This window comes from Rhineura floridana, chromosome 6 (assembly GCF_030035675.1).
Source record: "Rhineura floridana isolate rRhiFlo1 chromosome 6, rRhiFlo1.hap2, whole genome shotgun sequence".
Lineage (NCBI taxonomy): Eukaryota > Metazoa > Chordata > Lepidosauria > Squamata > Rhineuridae > Rhineura > Rhineura floridana.
In genome coordinates this window covers 64996370-65020414 of record NC_084485.1, presented here as the reverse complement: position 1 = coordinate 65020414, position 24045 = coordinate 64996370, and the positions used below count along the sequence as shown (strand labels likewise).

Here is a 24045-nt window from a genome sequence, read left to right as displayed (position 1 = left end):
TCACAAAAGGGCAAGTCTACATCTTCCCCAGTGCCTGTTGAGAAGCACTGTACTTGTTGGAAATATGTTCAGCTAATCACAGTTTTACAGATTTCACTTAGTTTTGTTTAGCTAGGGATTTGTCTGCTTTATTTTAGAACCTTTTCACACATTGAGCCAGTTTGGATATAATGCTAAATCATTGTTTAGTGTTATAAGTTGAGCCTCAGTAAAGTTTGAGCTCTTGTGCTCCTTTCTCCATCATGGCTATGAGGAGGCATTTGGATGTTTTTGCTTCTGTTTTTGATTTATCATTCATTGGCGATCACTCGTGGACGAGTAAGATTGTCTTCCAGGGTAAAGTCTTTAACAGTAAGTGACTGTGGAGGCCAATTCTGGATCCACACAGCCTCCCACAGTGAGGGCATAGATTTTGATTAAGCACATCCAAATCCAACAAACTATGGCTAATCTTAACTGGTTTGTGAAATAAATTAACTTAAAGCTGTGGTTTATGAAGCTGAGTTGTTTCAGTAAACTGTGGTTAAGATCAGCCACAGTTTAGGGTTCAGATGTAATGGTGAACTGCGGTTAGTTGAAATCTGAAGCAAAAGCTTCTGGTCTCTTCTTTGTGATTGCACAGGAGAAAGGAGGGAGAGGCATGTGAGCAGGGGGAGGCTAGGCTGTTACCTTAAAGCTTAACTATAGTGATACATCTAAACCATTGATAAGGGAGAGGGCCTTCTCAGTGGTGACCCCCAAATTATGGAATGATCTCCCTGGCGCCAACACTGTTATCTTTTCGGCGCCAGGTCAAGACTTTCCTCTTCTCCCAGGCATTTTAGCATGTGTTTTATATTGTATTAAATTTTTAAATTGTGTTTTAAATTGTTTTTTAGAAGATGTATTTTAAATTGTATTTGTTTTTAGTTACTGTAAACTTCCCAGAGAGCTTCGGCTATGGGGCGGTATACAAGTATAATAAATAAATAAAAAATAAACACAGCTTATTTTCCATGATGGAAGTCAAGGCTGTAAACATAGGGTCTCCAGGCAATTTCCCATGAAGCCAACAGATGAAAGTGGATAGCATCCCAAACCAGAAAAAGAAAAAAAAGAGTGGGGGGGAACCCCAAGATCCTAGAAAAAAATATATTTTATTCAATAGCCCAACACGTTTCAGCCACTATATATAGGCCTTCATCAGGGGCTGTAAATATAATAAAATAGCAAGGACAAACTGCATTAATAAACATATACATTAAAACCATACATGATTCATCTCTGTATAATTTTTTTTTACTTACAATAGCTGGTGTATAATATCTTTCTGTGCACAAAATTGCTATCAATTCAACCACCACAAGAAAGAGTTCATTGGGTGTATTCATATACGTCCTCCCAGGGAATTTCCCATGACCCAGATTTGCTTAGTTTTACAAGGAAGCCTTCAAATCATACATATATGTTTGCTTCTTGCATGTAAAATGTATTTTCTGTGTGAACCAGGGGTGTAGTTGTTCAGGATCATGGAGGGTCGTAAATCCCTTGCTTTTTGGTAGATAGAATCATAGAATAGTAGAGTTGGAAGGGGCCTATAAGGCCATTGAGTCCAACCCCCTGCTCGATGCAGGAATCCAAATCAAAGCATTCCCGACAGATGGCTGTCCAGCTGCCTCTTGAATGCCTCCAGTGTTGGAGAGCCCACTACCTCTCTAGGTAATTGGTTCCATTGTCGTATGGCTCTAACAGTTAGGAAGTTTTTCCTGATGTCCAGTCGAAATCTGGCTTCCTGCAACTTGAGCCCATCATTCTGTGTCCTGCACTCTGGGACGACCGAGAAGAGATCCCGGCCCGCCTCTATGTGACAACCTTTCATGTACTTGAAGAGTGCTATCATATCTCCCCTCAGCCTTTTCTTCTCTGGGCTAAACATGCCCAGTTCTTTCAGTCTCTCCTCATAGGGCTTTGTTTCCAGTCCCCTGATCATCCTTGTTGCCCTCCTCTGAACCCATTCCAGTTTGTCTGCATCCTTATTGAAGTGCGGAGACCAGAACTGGACACAGCATTCAAGATGAGGCCTAACCAGTGCTGAATAGAGGGGAACTAGTACTTCATGCAATTTGGAAACTATGCTTCTGTTAATGCAGCCTAATATAGCCTTTGCATTTTTTGCAGCCACATCACACTGTTGGCTCATATTCAGCTTGTGATCAATGACAATTCCAAGATCCCTCTCCCATGTTGTATTGCTGAGCCAAGTATCCCCCATCTTATAACTGTGCATTTGGTTTCTTTTTCCTAAGTGTAGAACTTTGCATTTATCCCTGTTGAATTTCATGCTGTTGTTTTCAGCCCAATGCTCCAGCCTATCAAGGTCCCTTTGAATTTTGTTTCTGTCTTCCACGGTATTAGCTATGGCCCCCAACTTTGTATCATCTGCAGATTTGATAAGCATGCTTTGTACCTCCTCATCCAAGTCGTTAATTAAAATGTTAAAGAGCACTGGGCCCAGGACCGAGCCCTGTAGTACCCCACTCATTACTTCCACCCAGTTTGAGAAGGAACCATTGATAAGCACTCTTTGGTCCCTATGTATGAGCCAGACAGCATGAAAGGGGAGTCCTTGTCCTTTTGTGCTAATTTGCCAATCAGACTGAAATGAAGTGAGTCAGCCACTGAGAAGACTCTTCTCCATAGCTAACACATAGCCTCCCTGTTCATGCTGATTGGTTCCTAGGGACATCTTTTGTTGTGGAGTGTGGACTCAGAGATGAAATGGAGAACAAGGAAGACGAGGGAAAATGGAAAAGGGGGTGTGGCATGGTGTGACTTTCATAAGGGACCCTGCACTTCTGAATTTGCCACTACACTACTGGTGTGAACACATCAAAATCTTTTTGTGTGAGACTCCACTCTGTGGGCCTTAGTTTAGTTCAGTATATTTGTTGATTAGAAAACGCTATTAAGAGACATTTGAGATTCATGAATCATGGAGAAAAGACATTCTCAAGTTTAAGTTTTCAGTCTCCATTTTTTAGGCATGCATGATAAGTAATTCTTGGGACCCCCAAAATCTTTTGGACCTACATTTAATCCATCGAGTGTAATGGTAGTTGGTGGCTTGGAATTGCTACCTCTTTTAAAGTCTAGAAGGGGGAAAGTCAGAATTTTAACTATGCTGATTATATCGGGGGGGGAAAGAGCTACCTAATTTCCCTGTTAATGTATGAAAAATGGTATGGAGAGAAAATAATCCTGTTGACTTCAGTTTTAGCAACGGGGTAGACTGTACTGATTTTTAAAGTAGTTATTTTGAAGCGACAAGACGCATCTTCTCCCTGAGATCCTACGTTTAGAGAATGTTCTATTCGGGCCATAAAATGTTGACAGTGTATCTAACTTGTTTTTTTATTATTGCCCTAAATATTTTGAAGCTGCAGCTGTAATTTCAGAAAAATGCAGAACAGCCATGTGAGCATGGCCATAGATCCAAAATCTTTATTAATTTGACAAAAGGCCAGTTTGGGGGGAACAAAGAGAGCCTTGAGTAGCTGGTGTAGCATTCTGAGCGTTATTGTTCCAGTTAACTGTGGCAGTGACCTACAGCTCTACATGTGATTCATACTAGCAAGTAAAAGATTGAGTGAGTGCATATATGAGAGGAGGGGGAAGTGTGTGTTTGTGTGTGTTTGTATTGTTATGCATACATTTGTGACTGCTTTGGCATTGATTGATTGATTGATTGCATTTGTATACCGCCCCATAGCCAAAGCTCTCTGGGCGGTTTACAATAATTAAAAACAAATATACAAATTTAAAAACACATTTTTTTTAAAAAAAAAAGCAATTTAAAAACACATGCTAAAATACCTGGGAGAAGAGGAAAGTCTTGACTTAAAATGGTCCGCCCCAGACGCCTGATGGATCCGGATGGATTCCTGACTGCGCTTGGGGAATTGGAACCTGCTGAAGGTCGCCTGGTCGAAACCCTGGTGAAGGAGTGGAACGTGGGGATCACCAGGGCATTAGACCGGGTGGCTCCGAAACATCCTCTCCCCCTGAATAGAACTCAGCTAGCACCATGGTATACACCGCGGTTGCGTAGTCTGAGACAGGAGGTGAGACGACTAGAGCGCCGGTGGCGGAAATCCCGCTCCAAAGATGTCCGGACACAGGTTAGAGCAGCAGTAGCTGCCTACCAAGTGGCAATAAAGGTAGGAAAGTAGGCTTTCTTTGCTGCCTCTATTGCGTCTGCGGAGTGCTGTCCCAGGAGGCTGTTCCAGGTGGTCCAAAGCCTGGTCGGTCCAGTTGCTCAGGAACCCTTGGAACAGTCAAAGGCCTCCTGTGACTTATTAGCAAAACACTTCGCCGATAAAATCGAACACTTACGGAGCTCGATCCTGTGCGCAGTGGACACAGTGGATGAACCAGAGTTGGCCAGTTGCATGCCGGTAATTTGGGATCGGTTTCGGCTTCTCCCTTCTGAGGAAGTGGACAAGGTGCTTTCATCTGTGAAGCCAACCACTTGTCTTACTGATCCTTGCCCTTTGTGGCTCCTTGTAAGCTGCAGAGAGAAATTGGGCGAGGGGATCAAAGCGGTGGTAAACGCATCCTTGAAAGAGGGTGTGATGCCATCAGCCTTCAAGGAGGCAATTGTAAAGCCCATCTTAAAGAAGCCCTCCTTGGATCCCCAAGTATTCGATAACTTCCGCCCAATTTCGAATCTACCATTTCTGGGCAAGGTCATTGAGCGAGTGGTGGCCAACCAGTTGTCAGCACACTTGGATGAAACGGATTATTTGGATCCATACCAATCGGGTTTTAGGACTGGTCACGGAACTGAAACAGCCTTGGTCGCTCTGGTAGATGATTTGAGGAGGGCATTAGATAGGGGAGAATCCAACTTTCTTGTCCTCCTCGATCTCTCAGCGGCTTTTGATACTGTCGACCACAGTATCCTTCTGCTTCGCCTGGAGGGATTGGGAATTGGAGGCACTGTATTACAGTGGTTCCATTCCTTTCTCTCCGACAGGTACCAACAGGTAGCGTTGGGGGAGGAGGTGTCAGACCCTTGGCCTCTCAATTGTGGTGTGCCACAGGGCTCTATCCTCTCTCCCATGCTATTTAACATCTATATGAAGCCGCTAGGGGCAATCATCAGGAGATTTGGGCTGCAGTGTCATCAATATGCGGATGACACTCAGCTCTATCTCTCGTTTAAATCTTCACCAGAGTTGACTGTGGAGACCTTGTCCAAGTGCCTGGAATCCGTGAGTGGATGGATGGGAAGGAACAAGCTGAAGTTGAACCCTGATAAGACCGAGGTACTACTTGTGGGGGACAAGAGAAGGTTGGGCGACATTGACCTGAAGTTCAACGGGGTGAGTCTACCCCTAAAGGACCAGGTCCGCAGCCTTGGGGTTGTGCTTGATTCCAGGCTGTCCATGGAGGCTCAGATTTCGGCAGTGAGCCAGGCAGCCTGGTACCAACTACACCTCATACGAAGGCTGCAACCCTACCTTCCTGTTCACCAGCTCCCACTAGTGGTACACGCCCTGGTCACCTCTCGTTTGGACTACTGTAATGCGCTCTACGTGGGGTTACCCTTGAAAACGGTCCGGAAATTACAACTGATACAAAATGCGGCGGCTCGACTACTTATGAATAGTCGCCGCCGAGATCACATCACACCAGTGTTGCTCGACCTACACTGGCTACCAGTTGTTTTCCGAGCCCAATTCAAGGTGTTGGTATTGACCTTTAAATCCCTACACGGTTCCGGCCCAGTTTATCTCACGGAGCGCCTTCAACGCCACCAATTATGCCGCCCGACAAGATTAGCCACACAGGGCCTTCTCTCAATCCCGCCAACAAAAACAGCCAGATTGGCGGGTACAAGAGAGAGGGCATTCTCAGTGGCGGCCCCCACTCTTTGGAATTCCCTCCCACAAGATCTCCGGCACGCCTCTTCCCTAAATGTGTTTCGGAAAGCCTTAAAGACCTGGCTCTTTCAGCAGGCCTTCGGGGTATCCGGGGAGGGTTAATTGTTATAACTGTAATGCCTCCTGCCCAATTTTAATATTGTTGCTGCAGATGTATTGTTTTTATATTGTATTACTGTATTTTATCAATTGTATTTTAACAATTTTGTAAGTCGCCTAGAGTGGCCATTGGCCAGATAGGCGACGAAGAAATTAAATTTATTATTATTTATTATTATTATTATTGACCTGGCACCGAAAAGATAAAAGTGTTGGTGTCAGGCACACCTCGTCAGGGAGATCATTCCATAATTTGGGGGCCACCCCTGAGAAGGCCCTCTCTCTTGTTACCATCCTCTGAGCTTCCCTCGGAGGAGGCACCCAGAGGAGGCCTTGGATGTTGAGCGTAGTGTAGGGGTGGGTTCATGTCAGGAGAGGCATTCCATCAGGAAGTTCTTCGCTGGAAAAAAAGTTTCACTAAGGCAGCAAGAAAGCAAGAGACTAATCTTGAGACAAGCCAACTGATTTCTTTAAAATGTGAAGTATATGAATCTGGTAAAAAGATGAATATTAGGTTCTTCTGTTCTAGTGTGTAATTCTTCCATGACCTCCAATCAATGGTTACCTGCAATGCATATATAGCTGAAATTGCTCGAGTTTTGCTCCAGTAAGATGGGTCTTGATTGCCTGCCAGATTCTAACTCCCTGTGATACCAATCCTCATATATCCAGGGTAGGGAAACCCAGGGCCATGGGCTGAATATGGCCTTCTAGGCCTCCCTATCCAGCCCTCTGGGTTTTCCCCAGGCCACACCCTTTACCCTCCAGGAGTGATTTTACCTGGCTGGAATCTTCTTGAACTGTGATAATGCCTCTTGCTTGCCTTGATGGAGAGGTTTGTGTGTGTAGAAATGTCTTCCTTTGTGTGGCTGGAAAGTAGCCTAGTGTACAAATGATCCCTTGCTAGATCCCTTGCTCTGCCTACTTTCCCCTCTGGTCCACTACGGGTATGTGGCCTCTGGAAGGTCATCCATGAGGGAATGTGGCCCTCTGGCTGCAAAAAAGGCTTCCCTCTTCTGTTGTCTCTATCTCCCTTGTTACTGCAGTACTTGAATGAGTTATCAAGTGGTGAGAGGATTGTGTCCTTGCTTTTTTCAGTTTCCCTTCATATTCGGTAGATGCTCTGAAGAAACTTCCCCTCTAGCCTTATCAGCTGTATGCTTTCCCTGCTTGTGTATTTGGATTAGAACCAGACACTTTGGGGTCCACTGCAGTCTGAGAAGTCTAGTGTCACAGCACTCCAGCTTCCCTGGAAACTGTGCCCTGGGAGGAAGGGAGTTCCAACCAGGGGTGTCACTACCGGGGTGCGGAGGGTGCGGCCCGCACCCGGGTGTCACCATGAGGGTGGTGACACCCAGAGCTGCCCTGCACCGTTGCCCGGCAAGGCTGCTCCAACTCCTCAGAGGCGGGTGGGCGGGCGAGACTGGGAGCAGCGTCGGCAGGGCGAGGGAGGCGCGCCGGCATTCCCAGGCCTTCTCCGGCTGGGTGCCTCTCTGGCGCGCGCCCTCCCAGGGGCATGGACAGGGTGGCTGGCCTCGAGTGCACACGCGTGTGCGTGCGCGCAAGCCCAGCCACCTCATCCATGCCCCTGGGAGGGCACACACCGGAGGTCCGCACCCCCCCACACTCCCGCTAGTGACGCCGCTAGTTCCAACCACGTCAGAGGGCACCTCTCTGCTTGCCCACCTTCCCATTAGATTCGTGCTGCCACCAGGTGAACAATTTTATTTTTCTGCAAGGCTGCTTTTCACAATATTGCCTAAATTGTCTCGTCGTGTCCCCTCAAAGTAGCATGGAACTTGGCTTAGATGTGGGATGGTATTATAATAAAGAGACCATAGAGTTTTGTGAATTACAATTAAAAGTTTACTAAAAGGATAAAAAAGGTTAATTCTTAGGAATGGTTACATGCATACAAACATTCCCCTCCAATGGAGCAAAGTAGGGTTGCCAGGTCAGAAGCATCCCAAAACCTGAGATTTTAGGGGCGGGCCCAACTGATGTCATTAAGCATGATACATTAAGCATCAACCCACAGTTGCATGGAGCGTACAATTAAAACAAAATCTGACTGGAAATTAAGCTAGACATCTTAGCTAAAAGATGGAGCCTGGGTAGGGAACATTTAATCTAGCCTACTTGCTTCTGGCAAGAAGGGTTAAGTGCCTTCAGGCCAGGCCAGTCACCAGATGGTCACTGTAGGAAGAAAGGAGCCTAGTGTTGTGGAGATGTTAGATGGGAGCATTCAGGAGTAAAGATGGATGCCCTTGAAGGCTGCAATTCTAAACACACGTACTAAGGGACTAAGCCCCCATAGAACTCAACAGGACTTACTTCTGAGTAGATATAGTTTGGATTGTACTGTTGGTAAAGCTTGACTAGGGATCCTCTGCAATTGCATCCATATCCAAGCAGGGTTGGCAACCCCCTGCCTGGAATGCCCTGCCCTTATCTTTTAATGTGGCTGCTCCAAACTTCTTTACAGATTTGACCTTCACTTCAGAAAGAGGTCTGAGAAATGAGTAAGAGTAATAAGATTCTCTACCCTTTCTGTCTGCATAGATGCCCTCATCCTTCCCCTGCGCCCAGCAGTGGCATCTCATAGAGGACACCCTCCCCTTTCATGGGGTGTATGATTTGTCCTGGCCCAGAGCAGAGTTTGGGGTGGACACCCCCAGTTACTTATTTTTTCCTGTATATTTTGATCTGCTTTGATTTTGCATAGATGTCTTTCTCCATGCCCTGTGCCCAGCAGAAGCTCTGGGCCAGGCAGGATGCAGTGGCATCTCATAGAGGACACCCTTTCCTGGGGTATATGGTTTGTCCTGTCCCAGAGCAGATTTTGGGGTGGACACCCCCAGTTACTTATTTTTTCCTGTATGTTTTGGTCTGCTTTGATTTTGCATAGATGCCCTTCTCTGTGCCCTGCGCCCAGCAGAAGCTCTGGGCCAGGTGGGATGCAGTGGCATCTCATAGAGGACACCCTCCCCTTTCCTGGGGTATATGATTTGTCCTGGCCCAGAGCAGAGTTTGGGGTGGGCCCCCCCAGTTACTTATTTTTTATGATTTTATGACATTATGTATTTATGATAATATCAGAAGCTTGATGATTTTGATTGCATAAATGTATTGTTATGCTTGACGGGGAGCGTCCCCCAATCACAGTGATATATCATACAGGGTACCCCAACATATATTTTGGGGTTCAGAGACATGTTAAGTTTGGTTTGAAGTTGCTGTAGTTGTCAACTCTTCTTCTTTTTTAGTGTTTTGAACTTTCAAGCAAATAAGGAACTCGGATCTAGGAACCAACTTCAGCGTCGTATCAGTTAAATAGATTAAACAGTTGTGGGGGTGGCTGAAAAATTGGGGTATATCTCTGGAACCAGACCACCTAGAAACTTTTTTTTTTAAATGAAGCTGAGAATCCGGAGATTAAGGGGTGCTAGCCGGAGAGCTGGAGAGGGCCCCCAAAAACCGGAGACTCCAGCCAAAAAACAGAGACCTGGTAACTCTAGAGCAAAGGTACAGAAAGAAGCATAGATTTACAGTGCTTTCAGCTCTCCCTCTCTCTGAACAGTTCCTAAATTTACCACAGTCTTGCAGTACTACTTATAATCCTGGTGCAGCACTCTTGATGTCCTTCTGTCTGGCATGTGTTTCCTTTGTGAGATCCTCCTCGATATGAATACCAAAGCAAGTCAGTGGGCAGATATAACCTTGGGCTATGTGACTCCCTGACTCTCAGTACATAAGTTTAAGGAAGTACCAGAGTCTTAAGGTCTTAATTCCCAACTACAGACCATGTCTACATGCAGTCTACTTCATCTTCAATGAATCTACCACCTTCCAATTTGATCCCTGGACAGGTCGGATTTAACAAATCAATCCCAAAATCCCCAACTGAACTTACATGCAAGATTTATATTATTTTAAATAACAGAGCATTTCCTTCACATCAAGACATGGTTTACTGATAGCATTCTCTCTCCAGACATCTCATCTTTACTCAGTAAATGATTTCTACCAACTCCATTGGACGTTTCCTTTTTGTCTTTGCATTGCTTGTTGCTTTATACCCTTCTAATTCAGATGGGTTTTCAGTTAGACCTTTCTAACCCCTTTCTATGACCCTCATTCACTGGTTGTATTGGGAATTGCAATGATCTGAAAATCCTGACACGGCATTTGTGGCCACGATGTTTCATGTCTGAATTTCCCTGCTGCTTATTCTCTCATTTTAATTTAGCATAATCTGTTGGTTTGCCTGTTTTTCGTTTATTCATTTCTTCTTTCCTCTTCAGCTTGCACTTTCAGCTCAGAAGCATGATGATCCACTGGTCCTTAAACAATCACTCCCTCTGCACTTTTGCATGATGTATAAGTTCCTACAAGAAGTGTATGATATGGAACTAACCATGTTCTGAAATGACATTGGACTGGCCAGTAGATAATGACTCTGAAATGAAGCACAATACTGAACATTTTGGTCAGAAAAGTTTGGGGCAAGTTTGAGTGCCATTTGTCTGCCTTGATAATTCCAATTAAGAAAAGGACTATTATAATTGATTATGCTTTTCACAACAGGGACAGTTTTTCTGCTGAAAATATATTGAAGAATATTGCTGCAAAAATCCTCAGGTACTTGGGGACTGTTGGTTCTTTTTCTTATTTTAAATCTAGCAACCATAGGAGCAGAATGCTTTCCTTTGTCAGGCTTCAAGACTTGATTTATTTACAGTACTTAGCAATGCATCTGGCCACCCAGGGATGGTGGTTTGAGCATCAGGGACATATATTGAACTAGAGCATGAAAATACAAAGCATTTTAACATTCTGATAATTCTGCTTTCTTTCTTGTTTTTTCATTTATTAAAGAATAGTTTGGGGGATCACTGCAGAATAATTTCAACTATTTTATAAACTGCTTAGACAATAATATATGAAGGTCCAGATTAGGACCCATGTCAAATTAAATACACTTGTTAAAAAGTTGTATGTGTCAGAATGAAGTGGTAGAATAAAATAATAATTCACATTCATAGAGGAAAGTATGATGCAGCGAATTACCTTCTAATGCATTTTATTCCACTCTTGGTTTCTTTCCAGGATTTTCATATCTTTAATGAAAGATAAACAAGTGTCCAAGTACTTACATTAATGATTAGCCTACATTATCCAATTGATAAGATAACTTCTTTGGGTACATTATCAATCTAATATGAAAGCAAAATAAGTGAATAAATTCATGTTAGTAACTTAAAGAACTGATCATTGCTAGATTCCTTGTTCCTTTGTCTAATTAGCACTGGCCTCTGTTAAATGCAGATTAATGAACAATATGGATTACTACATTTATCTGCTGTGGGAATTCTTCTGGAACAAAGAATGTAGTGAGTTTCAAAGACCTTTCTGCAGAGAGATGATCAATCAGAAAGATCATTTACAATTAGATTACATTTTGTCCCCCCAACTTGCCTTGTTAATGTTTCTGCCTTTTGTAATCTGAGCTAAATTGTATTAGGAAATCCGTAGTCAATTTACTGTTTTATTTTTCACAATTTGATGTTTTGATTCCAAAGCAAAGGATTGGATCATATGAGACTTTTGATTACTTAATGTAGATGGAGTGCTGTCTGATTGCCTAACCTTGGTTAGCAATCAGGGAAAACTTGTGGACTTCTTCCCCTCTCTTCTCTCGTTTTATGTTGGCATCCCACCCTTCTTTATTTCTGGAGCTAACTGTGATTATGTCTGCCCTGCTATTGATGGCTAAATCACAATTTGCAACTAGTGACACCATATAGGGTCTTTTAGGAGGCAGCCACAAAGAAACCATTAAGCTGTGTAAGGGAACAGAATGCCTGAGATAAAAGTTGGAGCAGTGATTGTCATGGACAGGAATATAACTGGGTATGAGCACAGAGAGGGGACAAAGCTGTGGAGAGCTCTAAGGCATAAGGACAGGGGATGCAGATTGTAGTATATTTCCTCCGGCTGGATGATCCAGGCAAAGATACGATGGTAGAGATTTGTGCTCATTGCAGAAGTGGATGGGAAACCAATTCAGGTATTTGAGGAGAGGCATTGCATAGTCAGAATGATGAGAGGTAAAATCTGGGCCACAGAATTCTAGATTAGTTCTGTGTTTTGCTTTGTTGCAGCACCAGAGTTGGCACACGATAGCCATCTTGAGTAGTTTCCTAATCAGTTAACTTGAATGCTTACACTTTACTGATGTTCCACCAGAGGAAAAATTCTGAGCTTTCTTAATTGTGTACAACAGGGATGGGAAACCTGTGGCCCTGCAGATGTTGTTGCACTCCTGTTGCAGTCCACATAAGGTTATACCATAATGAATTTTGTTAGTATTAAGGTACCACAAAACTCTTTGTTATTACTTGTGACAGCAAGCATGACACCCGTTAATCATAACATTTGAAAACATAATATATGTCACATGATCTGTATCCAGCATTGCATGAGCAGAAGGGAGCTTGCACAATCGAAATTATCCCCTCTTTATCGCTGCCGCTGCCTGTGCTAGTCTAAAATTGCCTTCCAATTTGTGTAAAGATCCACCATGAGGTTGCCTTCCACTCTCATAACACTGGATACAACCCTTACTATGTATTTGGCTTCCGGGGTCTCATCTTTTAAGTAGCATTTTCAAACTTTTCTCTGAAACTTCAGGATTACATTCTTTAAAAAGAAGAGCATGCCAAAATTATCAGAAGCGTAACAAACTTTTGGCTACATATAAAGTCAACCATGCTGCTATATTACTTAAAGAAGAAACAAACTTAGTACCCACATAGTGAATATTTATCATACTTTTTACACGTCCGTCAATGGCTTTGGATCACTTAGTAAAATGTCAGTATAAATAGTATTTGGTAGCTCTGTCTGAAGTCTCTGCCCAGGAAATAGCTTTCAATCAAACATTATGCCAAAGAGCATGTTATAGCAGGCTTGGCAAACTTGCCACTGTCAGCCCTGTCCTGTGCTGCCCTCCCTTAGGAATCTTAATAAATTACTTTGAAAGCAGACATAATCTGTTGTTGTGGCCAATGGGTGGTAGAATTGTGTTGCCTTTTCTGCTTTGTTTCTTTTGCTCTGTGTAACAGTCACACAAAGTGGGTGGATCATATTGTTGAAGTGACTCATATTTCTGTAACATGATGGTGGACAGACTAACCAGCCTTGTTGGAGTAAAGGAAAAGCACAAATGGCCCAAAGTAAACCCCTTTTCTATGCTCTCACAAACATGTTGCCCCCCATTGGATGTATAATCAAAGCAGCAAATGCTGTATTACAGTCAGATATGGCAGCTGATGCCCTGTGCCAAGCTGTGAGTATCCCAATCTTCCCCCTCACTTCTAGCAACATTAATAAGGAACTTCCATCAACATTGGACCTCAAGTACTCCTCTTTGTTAATTCCCATCTTCTTTTTTCAGTTCACAATAAAGTGCAGTTTCATTTTCTAGTCCTTGTCAGTCCAGATTCTTCTTGGTTTGGGGCAGCTTTTCATATTTCAACTTTTCTGCTTTGGATAGGATGATGAAGCATTTCTAAAAAAGAGCTATCAACCAGCTATCTCTGTGGGCTTGTCAAACATGGTGCAACGAGTTCATGCTAGCTGCCTTCACTGCTACTTTTTTTAAAGCCTGCAAAAAGGAATTATGGATTTAATGTTCCTTTCTGTTTGTGACAATATTCAATTGTAATTATTAGTCTCATTTTGGGGGGTGGCATTCTGAAATCCTTTTATTTTGGACAAGTGGGACCTGAAACCAACATGTTGCAATGTATCCCCAGCACCTAAAAGGAGCACACCTTAATGATCCACCTTGGAATAGTCATAATGTACCAGCCACTTGAGGGTGGGGAGATTCAGGAAGCAGTAATAGGATAAGACATCTTTTTATGGCACTACAGAACTCAGGTTTTGGTGGCTGTCGGCACAAATCAGAGTATTTATAATGGGAGGTGGGGAGATGAGGGAAGGGGTCAAGTTGTCCCTTGTCTTTCTTCTAGTCCACCTAACATTGCAGTGTAGGGCAGGGAGGAGCTTCCCCCCTATGGCATGGATAAGGATGCTTACTATAAATCAGGGGCAGCCCGCATGCTGTTGGTCTCAAATTCCCATCAGCCACAGCCAGCGTAGCCACTTACCAGGAATGATTGGATTTGCCCCACATTGGCAACTCCTGCTATTAACTGTGAGGGGTTTAAGCAGGTCAGTTCCTTTTCTCCCCTTAAGAGCCCTGCTGGAGCAGATTCCCTTGCTAGGTTGTTCTCCCTCTGCCCATCCCCCCTTTTTTCCCTTGCAGTTGCTCTCAACAATATAGCTAATTGATTGGCTTGTACAAGCCATCCTGATGCCTTCCATATATAGGGAATATACCACATTGGGAGGGCAGTGTTTTTGTTACCTTCCAAACAATTATTTCAATTTAGCTGTGACTTTATTGTAGCACTGTGTATGTGTCCCCCAACAAAAGCAAGGAGCAGATTAAGCAGCAAATGTAGTGTGTAGTGTTCAGCTAGATGTCTGGCAATAAATAGGGTTGCATTTTATACCTATTTAGGATCAATGCCATTAACAATCTGTTAGTCCTGGAAGGTCATAGATCCTTATCTATTACTTCCAGATAGACACTGTGGACTTCCTATGCATCTTGGGGTAGCCACTGTGGGAACAGAATTCTGAACTAGTTAGGGATTTGCTCTGATCCAGCAGGGCTTTTTTTATATGTTCACTGAGCCACCTGAGTTGGCTATTAGAAGAAATGAAAAAATGTACATGCTTTAGGCAGGCAGATACATATAGTCACTGTGTGTAAGTAATAGGTTTTGTTTGAAAATTGCCACTATTAATGACAGTTTCCAGAGAGGAAACTTTATAATTTCCCAAGCTGTAACTGAAATATAAAAAATTAGAAAATTGGATTCCATCTTAAAAATCATGACACAGCTGTAACTTTAAATGCATGAGTAGTGCTGATTCAATATAATGTGAATGAATTAAATGTTTAAGCTGGGTAAGATCCTCTTTGCTTTTTGCTGAAGTAAACTGAGTTACTGTTCCTAGTTTAGAATAAATTATTATCAGTGTGATATGTGTGTAGTACTCTATGAAAGTAAGTTTGTGGTTAATTACCCTCTTAAATCTCTCTCTCTCTCGCCTTTTCTCTCACACACACGTGCACACACACACACACACACATGCACACACTTCTAACTATTAGTTTAATCTTTATTTTTATACTCATGAAAATAGTAGGATTCTGTTTGGCTTTGCCCTCATAGTTTAAGTAAATGCAGCTATACAATTGCAGATAGTGGAAATAAGACTTAAGTGCAAAAGCTGCACATCTGAGATGTTTTCTTCTGGGTAACATTTGGCATGGTGGTGTGTGTGTTTATGTATCTATCCATGCACGCAGGTACAGATATAATTAGGCAGTTATGGCTGTTCAGGATGGATTATATCTAGACAGAAGTAAATACAAACGGGATTTCTAGTTAAAAACAGTCATGCAAGCAATAATTCTAATTGACCTACATGTTTTAGTTGAAAATTGCCTATGGGCTTAGCAGAATAATAGCACTGTAAGAAATTAAGCCTTAAACATAAATGCATAATGCAACAGATTGTTTTATTGCTTGAATTTTTTTGTCCTGTCTGATGAAAACAGACAAAATCTTGGTATAATGATAAGACAGGATTCTGTTGTGAGAGAGGAGGAGAGTGAAATTTGTTTGCTTGTTTGTTATAAATATTTATATCCTGGCTCTCCATAAGTCATACCCAAGACTCAAACAATAATATGGTAAAATTAATCATTAAGATAACATCAGAACTATTGCATTGAAAACTAACAAACAATAACTGGCAGGGTTAAAGTGTAGAACACTGCCCTCAAAGTATTTCTATTTAGCTAAGGGTAACAAACGCTAAAGTCTGAAGCTGCCTCTTATAGGCTAAAAAGTGTGTGTGAAAGAGCAAATGAATCCCTCTTAGAGAACTAAGAGGAATCCTTTCAGGTCAGACTATATGCCCATCTAGGTCAGCCTTTGCCAACCTAATGCCCTCCAGATGTTTTGGACTAAAACTTCCATCAGTCATTTTCCTCTAAATGGAAAATATATTGCTTGCTATTGGAAAGGGTTTTTCTCCCCACACACACACATGCATTGGTGAAGGCTGTTTTACCTCCAGCATCCTGTTTCATAGTGATTAATCAAATGCCTTTGGGAAGCAGGTTGTAATGGCTGTTGATGGCTCTCCTCCATGAATTCATCTAAACACTTTTAAAAAGCTACCTAAGCCAGTGCCTTTGGGAAGCAGGTTGTAATGGCTGTTGATGGCTCTCCTCCATGAACCCTTCCCTTCATTGTATTGTTTTAAACAAAAAAGTCTTTCGGCTTTCCTTACCACAGAGAAGACACTCCAAATGTATTCATCATCCTAGCTTCCTGTTTCTTCTCTTTTTTCCCAGCTCTTACATTATCGTTTATGAGTAAGGGCAATCAAACCTTTGTGCAGTTACTACAAACATGGTCACACCGTATATTTCTATGAAGTCATTATGATTCTTGTTTTTATGTTCAGTCCCTTTCCTAATAATCCCTGGCATGGAATTCACCTTTTTCACAGCTACCACACATTGGCATTTTCATTGAACTGTCCACTGCAGGCCCAAGTTCTTTTCCTTAGTTAGTCAATTTTCTGGTAAACTGTTGAGAAAATTGCTCTTTAAAATAAAACATTGGAAAAAATGTACTGTATTTACTTATGATGCAGTTCCTTATTTTGCTTTTGTTCCTTTTGCCTCTCCTCCCCCAAATGTCTTCTCTGTTATATCGTACTGTAGGGAAAGAGTCAGCTTTGGGGAAATGGGAACAGGGGTGAGACCCATACCAGGTTTCACATGATAAATAATTGTACCTTTGTCCTCCCGGTCAAGTCTTTAATCGGGGAATTTCCCTGTGACATGCCCAGTTTCCTCCTCTGTCATGCTTTAAGGTGGCTAATTACATTTTTTTAAAGGGTGTAATGTAGGGCATTCTGTAGATCAGAGAGCCACTGTTCCAGCTCTCTTTACACGCCATAGTAATCTTGGGTGAGTGATACAAGACTACGATTGTTAACTGTACCTCTGTATTAGCAATGCTTTGGGTTTCCAAAGGCCCCTTTCATTTTAAACAGTGTAGAGTTTCACTTGGCTTATGAAGTACAATACCAGTCTCCATAGGGAGCCATGGCCAAAGCAGTAAGTCACAGTCATTTCAGCAGCCTGTTCAAATAAACAGGGATACTGTTTGATACATCCCTTCTCAGAACTGTTGTTGGGAAGAAAGGAAATATCTGCCTGGATTTAATTGTCATTTTATTGGTTTTATTCTCTTCCCAGTGTGATACATTGAGCCATGTGATTGCATAATTGTGCAACTATTACATGCTGTTGTGCAACAAATGTAAAGAGACTTCTCTTGGTCCCTGACACCACTACTTTTCTGTTTAGAAAGTGAAAACACTGCTTCACAATGGTAAACAGCTGTACAACGGACAAGGACTTGTCCTCAGTGTGTTGAACTAATATTTATTTCCTTTTTTAAAAACGATTCACATGGTCAGGACCAACGTAAATACTCACCTTAATGGGATTGCAGATAGTCAACCCATTCTAGGAAAGATGGTGGAGAGAAGGGAACTCAGAATCTGGAAGAAAATATCTTTGCAGCAACTCACAAGTGAAAAGCAGAGTTTAGCTTTCCTCTGCTGGATAGGCTGAGGGGCAGTGAAGGCAGAAGATGTAATGATGAGATTGTCCATAGAAGCAGTCTGTGCTTCTTTGCTTAACTGTTGTAAACTATTTGATAAGAGTGGCATATCTCTTTCAGTGTGGTTATGTAGCCCCTCCCCTCCAAAAAAATCTTGCTGTTGCTATGAGCCAATTTTAAATGAATAAATAGATACCTTTAAAGCAAATAGCAAATGGGTCCAGCTGCAGCCAGGTTTGACAGACCATCACATTTGTTTGCAGCTTTTCTTTCTTTGTTTCTGATGCTAATAATTTGTACTAAAGCAAGCAAATTCATGAGTCACACTGCATGGGGTTTAACTGGGCAGCCCAGTTACCCAAGTGTCTCTTACTCTGGAGTGTTGTATATCAGTGCAGACTTGGTTGTGTATGAATATGAATATGGAGTTCATTGGGTGGGGTTTCTTTTGTCTTCTGCCTTGGCACTGAGATTGGATTCTAAAATAAGAGTAAACATCGTTTACACAGGTTATGACAGAGCAAAACTTCCTTTCTCAGGTTTGGTGGTCATATTCAGTGAAGCATGGGAAGAGCCCTGCTGGACCAGACCAAAGGTCCACCTAGTCCAGCATTCTCACAGTGCCGATGAGAAGCCTGCAAGCAGGACTTGAGTGCAACAGCACTCGCCATAGGTGTCTGGTGGCCTATAGAAAAGCCATTATTTAACACCAGTTTATTCCTCTCAAATGATAACTGGTTTACATAAAGCTAAGGGGAAATATTATTTCTATTCTCCTCCCTCCCTGACATGCTAATCTTTACCCGCCAGACTTAAAGCATGTTAAGAGTATGGATAAATTAGCAGAGCTTAGCTAAGTACAGCTTGCTCAGCGTTTCTGTGCAGACTTCTGTGTGGTTTATCTGAGAGAAAGCAAGCTTTTTCCTTGCCTTGAATCACTAGGACTTTAGACTTAGTAAAATAAGAAAAGACTACTTCATTAATAGAAATACATACTTGCTAGGAAAGGCTCTAGTTCTGGCTAACTAAGTTGGAGGTGCAATTGCCAGACTTGGTCATTGCCCCCACGCTAGAGAGAGACAAGTGGAAGGAAGACAGGTAAAGGAACACAGATAAGGATAGGCAGCCTAGGCAATTGGAGGGCCCTCTCTCTATCTCCCCTTAGGAATGCAAAGAAAACCAAATAGTTGCTCTTGCTGCACTTCCAACAAAGCACACCACTCATGCACTGTTTACTCTAAAGCAAATTGCTTCCATTGTATATGCCATTTGGTTATTGGACACTAGATGACTGGCAGCTGGGTGCATGAATGGATTTTATTGAAAAATATTGCACTACTGATTATGTAATTAGATAATGAAAGTTCTATTTGGTGTTAAATACTTGATGGACTATTCACACACATACTCATCATTTTCTGCAGCAGTCATCGAATGATGAACATGTTTGTGATGGCCAACCTAGAGACAGAATTTAAAGTGTGAAAGAAGGAGGTACATAGGCTTTTCTTAAGTGTTTGTTTACATGAATATTAACATGAGCATGACCCATTCTCCCTCCCATCCCCAAAAGTCTAGTCACCTTTATTCAAGACTGTTGTTGTTTAATTTATATCTTGCCCTCCTCCCAAAGGAGACATGGTGGCCAACATAAACATGAGAGCCCTGCTAGATCAGACCAAAGGCCAATCTAGTCCAACATTCTGTTCTCACAGTGGTTGATTGGATGTTTATGGAAGCCTGCAAGTGTGGGGTAGTCCCACCTACTTTTGCTTTGGCCACACCACTGCTGCTATGCCTCCTTCAAAGGGTTGGCCAACATGCAGCCTTTGGGCTAAAAGGGTTAGCTACACCTACTCTAAAAGATCAGGTTCAGTTTGGGATGCTCCTGGATCCAGCATTGCATCTTGATACCCAGGTGGCTGCTGTGGTGTGCCAAGTGCACTCCTTCCTGGGAAATATGGATCAGGCCACAGTGACACATGCCTTGGTCACTTCCAGATTAGCTTTATGCAACATGTACTATGTGGGGCTGCCCTTGAAGAGCATTCAGAAACTGCAGCTGGTGCAAAACACAATGACCAGTATGCTTTCTGGTATGTACTTTTCAGACCATATTACACTGATCTTACAATATTTTTCAACAAACAGATTAATTTTCAGGCTCAATTCATGGTGTTGGTTCTTACCTATAAAGCCCTAAATGATTTGGCCAGGATATTAGTCATGATGGCTATATTACTTCAAGCACTGGAAGTAGCGTGCCTCTGCATACCAGCTACTAGGGAACATGCACAAGAATTGGCTATCATGATCGTGTCCTGCTTTTGGGCTTCCCATAGGCATCTGGTTGGCCACTATGAGAACAAAATATGAGACCAAATAGGACTTTGGTCTGATCCAGAATAGCTGCTCTTATGTTCTTAAAATATGTGAAATAATGCTTCCCATCCCCATATCGTCTGTAGTCTCAGTAAATTTTGCTTTGCTTTTTATCTCATTGCCTAAAGAAATTTGGTTGGCGTTCTGTAGCAGCACTCTGGTTTTGGAATTCCCTTCCAAAAGAAGTTGGACCTGATAGGTTTTTTGGGGGGAGGGCAATAATTTTTTTCTTATTTCATCTGACTTTCAATGTTGTTTAATTATGATATTTAAGTTTTAGCTTCTCTGTCATCTGGTACTCCTTGCTTTATATTTTTTGTTTAAATTTTGTTTAAAACGTGTTAACCTGTTTTAGTCATTGTTAGTTTTGAGTGTATTTTTAAACCATTTTTTTTTGGGGGGGAGGCTCCTTATTAGAGCCAAAATGGGCTTAGAAATGGTCTTATAGGTTGATTGGCTGATTAATCCATCCTATGTTCTCTTTTTGGAATATCAATGTGGTTGGCCGGAGTTAGCATCAGACCATCATTGGATTGCTAGCTTTTATGGTCTGAGTTATCAGTTGCAGCCCTCAGCTAAGAATACAGGAGGCTGCCATCTGCCCCCTTAATGTTACAGAGACAAAACTGATACTTTCGGAACACTTGAGGCTTGAGATCTTTTGAAATAAGGCCTGAAATCTGTTAATTGCCAGGGTCACCACTTTACCTGACTGCACTGTCCCCATAATTCCAGTTTGTTTTTTCACATAATTTCAGTTTGCAAAAGAAGAGGGGGACACTAGTAAAACCATGTACTGCTTTTGACAGCAACCAGAGTTTCTTCTCCAGAGATGAATGTTTGCTTTGACCAGACGCTACCAGCATTTGGCTGGCTTTGTGCATAGCCTATTGCATTTTGCTAAAACAGATTGTTTAATTTGAATGTAATTGGAGCTAAGCTGAGTTTTTATTGGGTTTGCCAATTTGAATAATGGTGGCCAATTGTGTCTAAATTTATTTGTGAGCATTACGGCATGTTTGCATCCACCACCACTTTCCCCTTGTTCTCCTTCCTTTTCTTCCAGTTAATCTCATTTTGTTTCTTTCGTATTCCAGAGCAAAGAAGTGGGCCAGCAGCTCCAAGAAGACTTGATGAAGGTCCTGAATGAGCTCTACACGGTAAATCAAGTTGCCTTCTTGGCACCTTTTCAGAAAGTAGGAAGGAAATGTTTGACTTTCCCTTGCCTGCTGCTACAGCAGCAATCAAGCACTGGAAGTGATAAATGGCTGCAGTCTGTACTGTAGCAGTGTGTATTTTCTAGTGTGTTATGTACTGTAGATTTTTTCTCTTTGTCCCATTTTTATTCTCTGCCTTCATCTCTATTGCTTTTTCTCCTATCATCTGATTACCTTCCACATTGAGCCATGAATAGTAGTGGAGTCTTGAGGTGCAGCCGTGGGACTGTTCACAGTACTATAACTGCAGCTCTGAAATCAGCTTTGGCTGCAAGCATGCCATGTACAATAGGTCTTGTTCATTCCACATGTAGGAATACACTATGCACAAACCATGCCATGCAATAAATTTTCCTCTAAATTATAATTTATAGTAGATGCTTGTATATAATTTCTTTAGATTTGGGTTCTTAGAAGGCTAGGGGCAGCAGGTTTTAAATTTCTAAATATATTGAAGCATTATTTATTACAACTCAACATGCTTCATCAGCTATAGTTCTGTACCTGGCTCCCAGGGTGGGGGGAAACCCCTAAAAACTGTGAAGACGCAGTCTGCTGTTAGTTCAGTGCTAATGAATGAATGAATGAATTGTTTATTTTGGTCATAGACCAGCAGGACCCCCCCCCCCCCGAGACCTGAGATTCCTGCATGTCCTGTGATTAGGTTCTGGTTGACATGGCTGGCACTCCTGTTTTACAGTTTTTGATACCTAGTCTCCTCTGCCTGTTTTTAACAGCTTCTTTTAGAATGTTGTTTTATCTTTAATTGTATTATATCTTTAGCCTTTGTATGCCACGCTGATATCGTCATAGATGAAACCTGACAGGTTCGGGTGACTCCTAATGCTTTGCCAATGCAGTTTGCTGTCTCACACATGTGTAGGTAGAGCCCCGCTCTTGCTTACATTCTGCCCCTTAACTTGAAGCTGTTAGCAAATCAGCAGCTGCAAGGAGCAGAAAGGTGGATCAAGGAATAACAGCATGCAAAAGTACCAGTGCCTGCCCTGTTCTTTCATTTTCTCTGCCACACAATCAATGGGTCATACAGCATCAGCTGTATTATTAAGGGTTCATTTGTCTCCACATCAGCTAGTGTCACACATGCGGTCATCTTTCAGCAGTTTCTGATGGATTACTTAGACTGGAGTGGGCAGAAGATAAATTGGGATGCACTGGTAGACAGTGATTTATAGTAGATCACCAAAGTTTCAAGCTACCTATCCTTTCAGCAAATCAAGCTGCTGAGAAGCCAGGTGGGGGAAACAGAGAAAAACAGAAGTGGATATTTGTTAGGCATGATTGTGAACTCAGCTCTTGTTCTAAAAACAAATTCCTGGGCTGAGGATTTTCTCAGAAGTACCCTTTTCTTAATTCTAAGAGCAAAATTCTCCCTCCCCCACCTACTATTTTGTACCTGGTTCTGATTGGTGGATCTAAGGTTTTTGTAAACAAACAAAGTAGATCTTGCAAGCCAGGGTCTGCCCACCCCTGACTTGCTTATTTCCTTACATTTATATCCTGCCAACACGGATCACAAGGCAGCGCACATGGGCTTCCCAGGCAGTCATCTATCCAGGTACTAGGCAGATCTGGATGTGCTTAGCTTCAGCAAAGTGGTGGGCCTGGTGTGTCTTCAGACTATACCCTGAATGTTAGGCTGTATCCCCCCTTTCACGTGGCTTACGGCCAGCTGATGAACTCATTGGTGAGGCAAGATCTGAGCCAGTATCTTCAGGCTCACAGTTCATATTCTTAGCTATTATGCTTACAGCTTCCAGTTTTTATGTCTTTCTGCTCAGCAGTATAGTTAGTATAAGCAATAAGGAAGAGGCATTGCCTTGGGAGGAAGAAGAAAAGTAATGATAGGAGTTCCTATGCAACTCTGAGGCATTTCTTCTTACACAGCTGAATGGGATATGTTTGGTGTTGATCAAATCTGCCTGTGCAGCAACTGTAACCAAATTGCTTCTATTTTTAGAAAGAGCCCTGCAAATGTTTTCTTTGAGGCTACTGCTCAAAATGCCAGGATGCTCTTGAATTTTACCTAGTCAACAAGGATTGTTGCATTGCCAAAATATTTTCTCCACACACCTTGTGAAAAGATGTTTTAGGAATGGTCTGTGACCAAAGAGCATTGACCCTGACTTGGAGCAGGGGTTATTAAGCACTAAGTGTAGGTCCCGAATGATTTTGCTGAACCGATGTGAATCAGCAAATTGCACAGGAATAGAACATACATCTTATTGTGGCCAAATGTTTGGAACTAGTTTTTTAAAGCTGTCTTTCAGGGCCTTTTCTGCTTGGTGTGGTACAGTGGAATGTTTAGTACTTAACTAAATTCCAGCTGCAGATGTTTAGCATTTTGAATTCTAGGCTGGTGTGGCGGCATAGCAGCAGCATTCTGCAGGAAACTGTAGGGTGCGTCCTGCTTGTGGTTTTTAGCTTGCTTCCTGGAAAATGGGAATAGTTAGCCTTACTAAATCCACAAACATCTTCCTATAGGAAAGAGTTTATGCTGATTTGCAACAGTGCCATTGGGTCATTGTGATTGCTAAGCAGCAATGTGGTGTGACTGTGAGGAGTTTCAGAGAATTGATTATTAAATGTGGATAGTGGCTGCTAAATGTCTCA

General features: G+C 42.3%; 1 protein-coding gene across 6 annotated transcripts in view; it reads left to right on the top strand.

The window, feature by feature from the left end:
• Positions 1 to 24045, top strand: part of SRGAP2 (SLIT-ROBO Rho GTPase activating protein 2) — a 332663-nt gene that overhangs the window by 172195 nt on the left and 136423 nt on the right. For all 6 annotated transcript variants that reach the window (XM_061632118.1, XM_061632116.1, XM_061632117.1 and 3 more), the window contains exon 5: positions 21295 to 21357. In XM_061632118.1, the coding sequence (XP_061488102.1) occupies positions 21295 to 21357 (63 nt within the window). The remainder of the gene's footprint in view (positions 1 to 21294; positions 21358 to 24045) is intronic.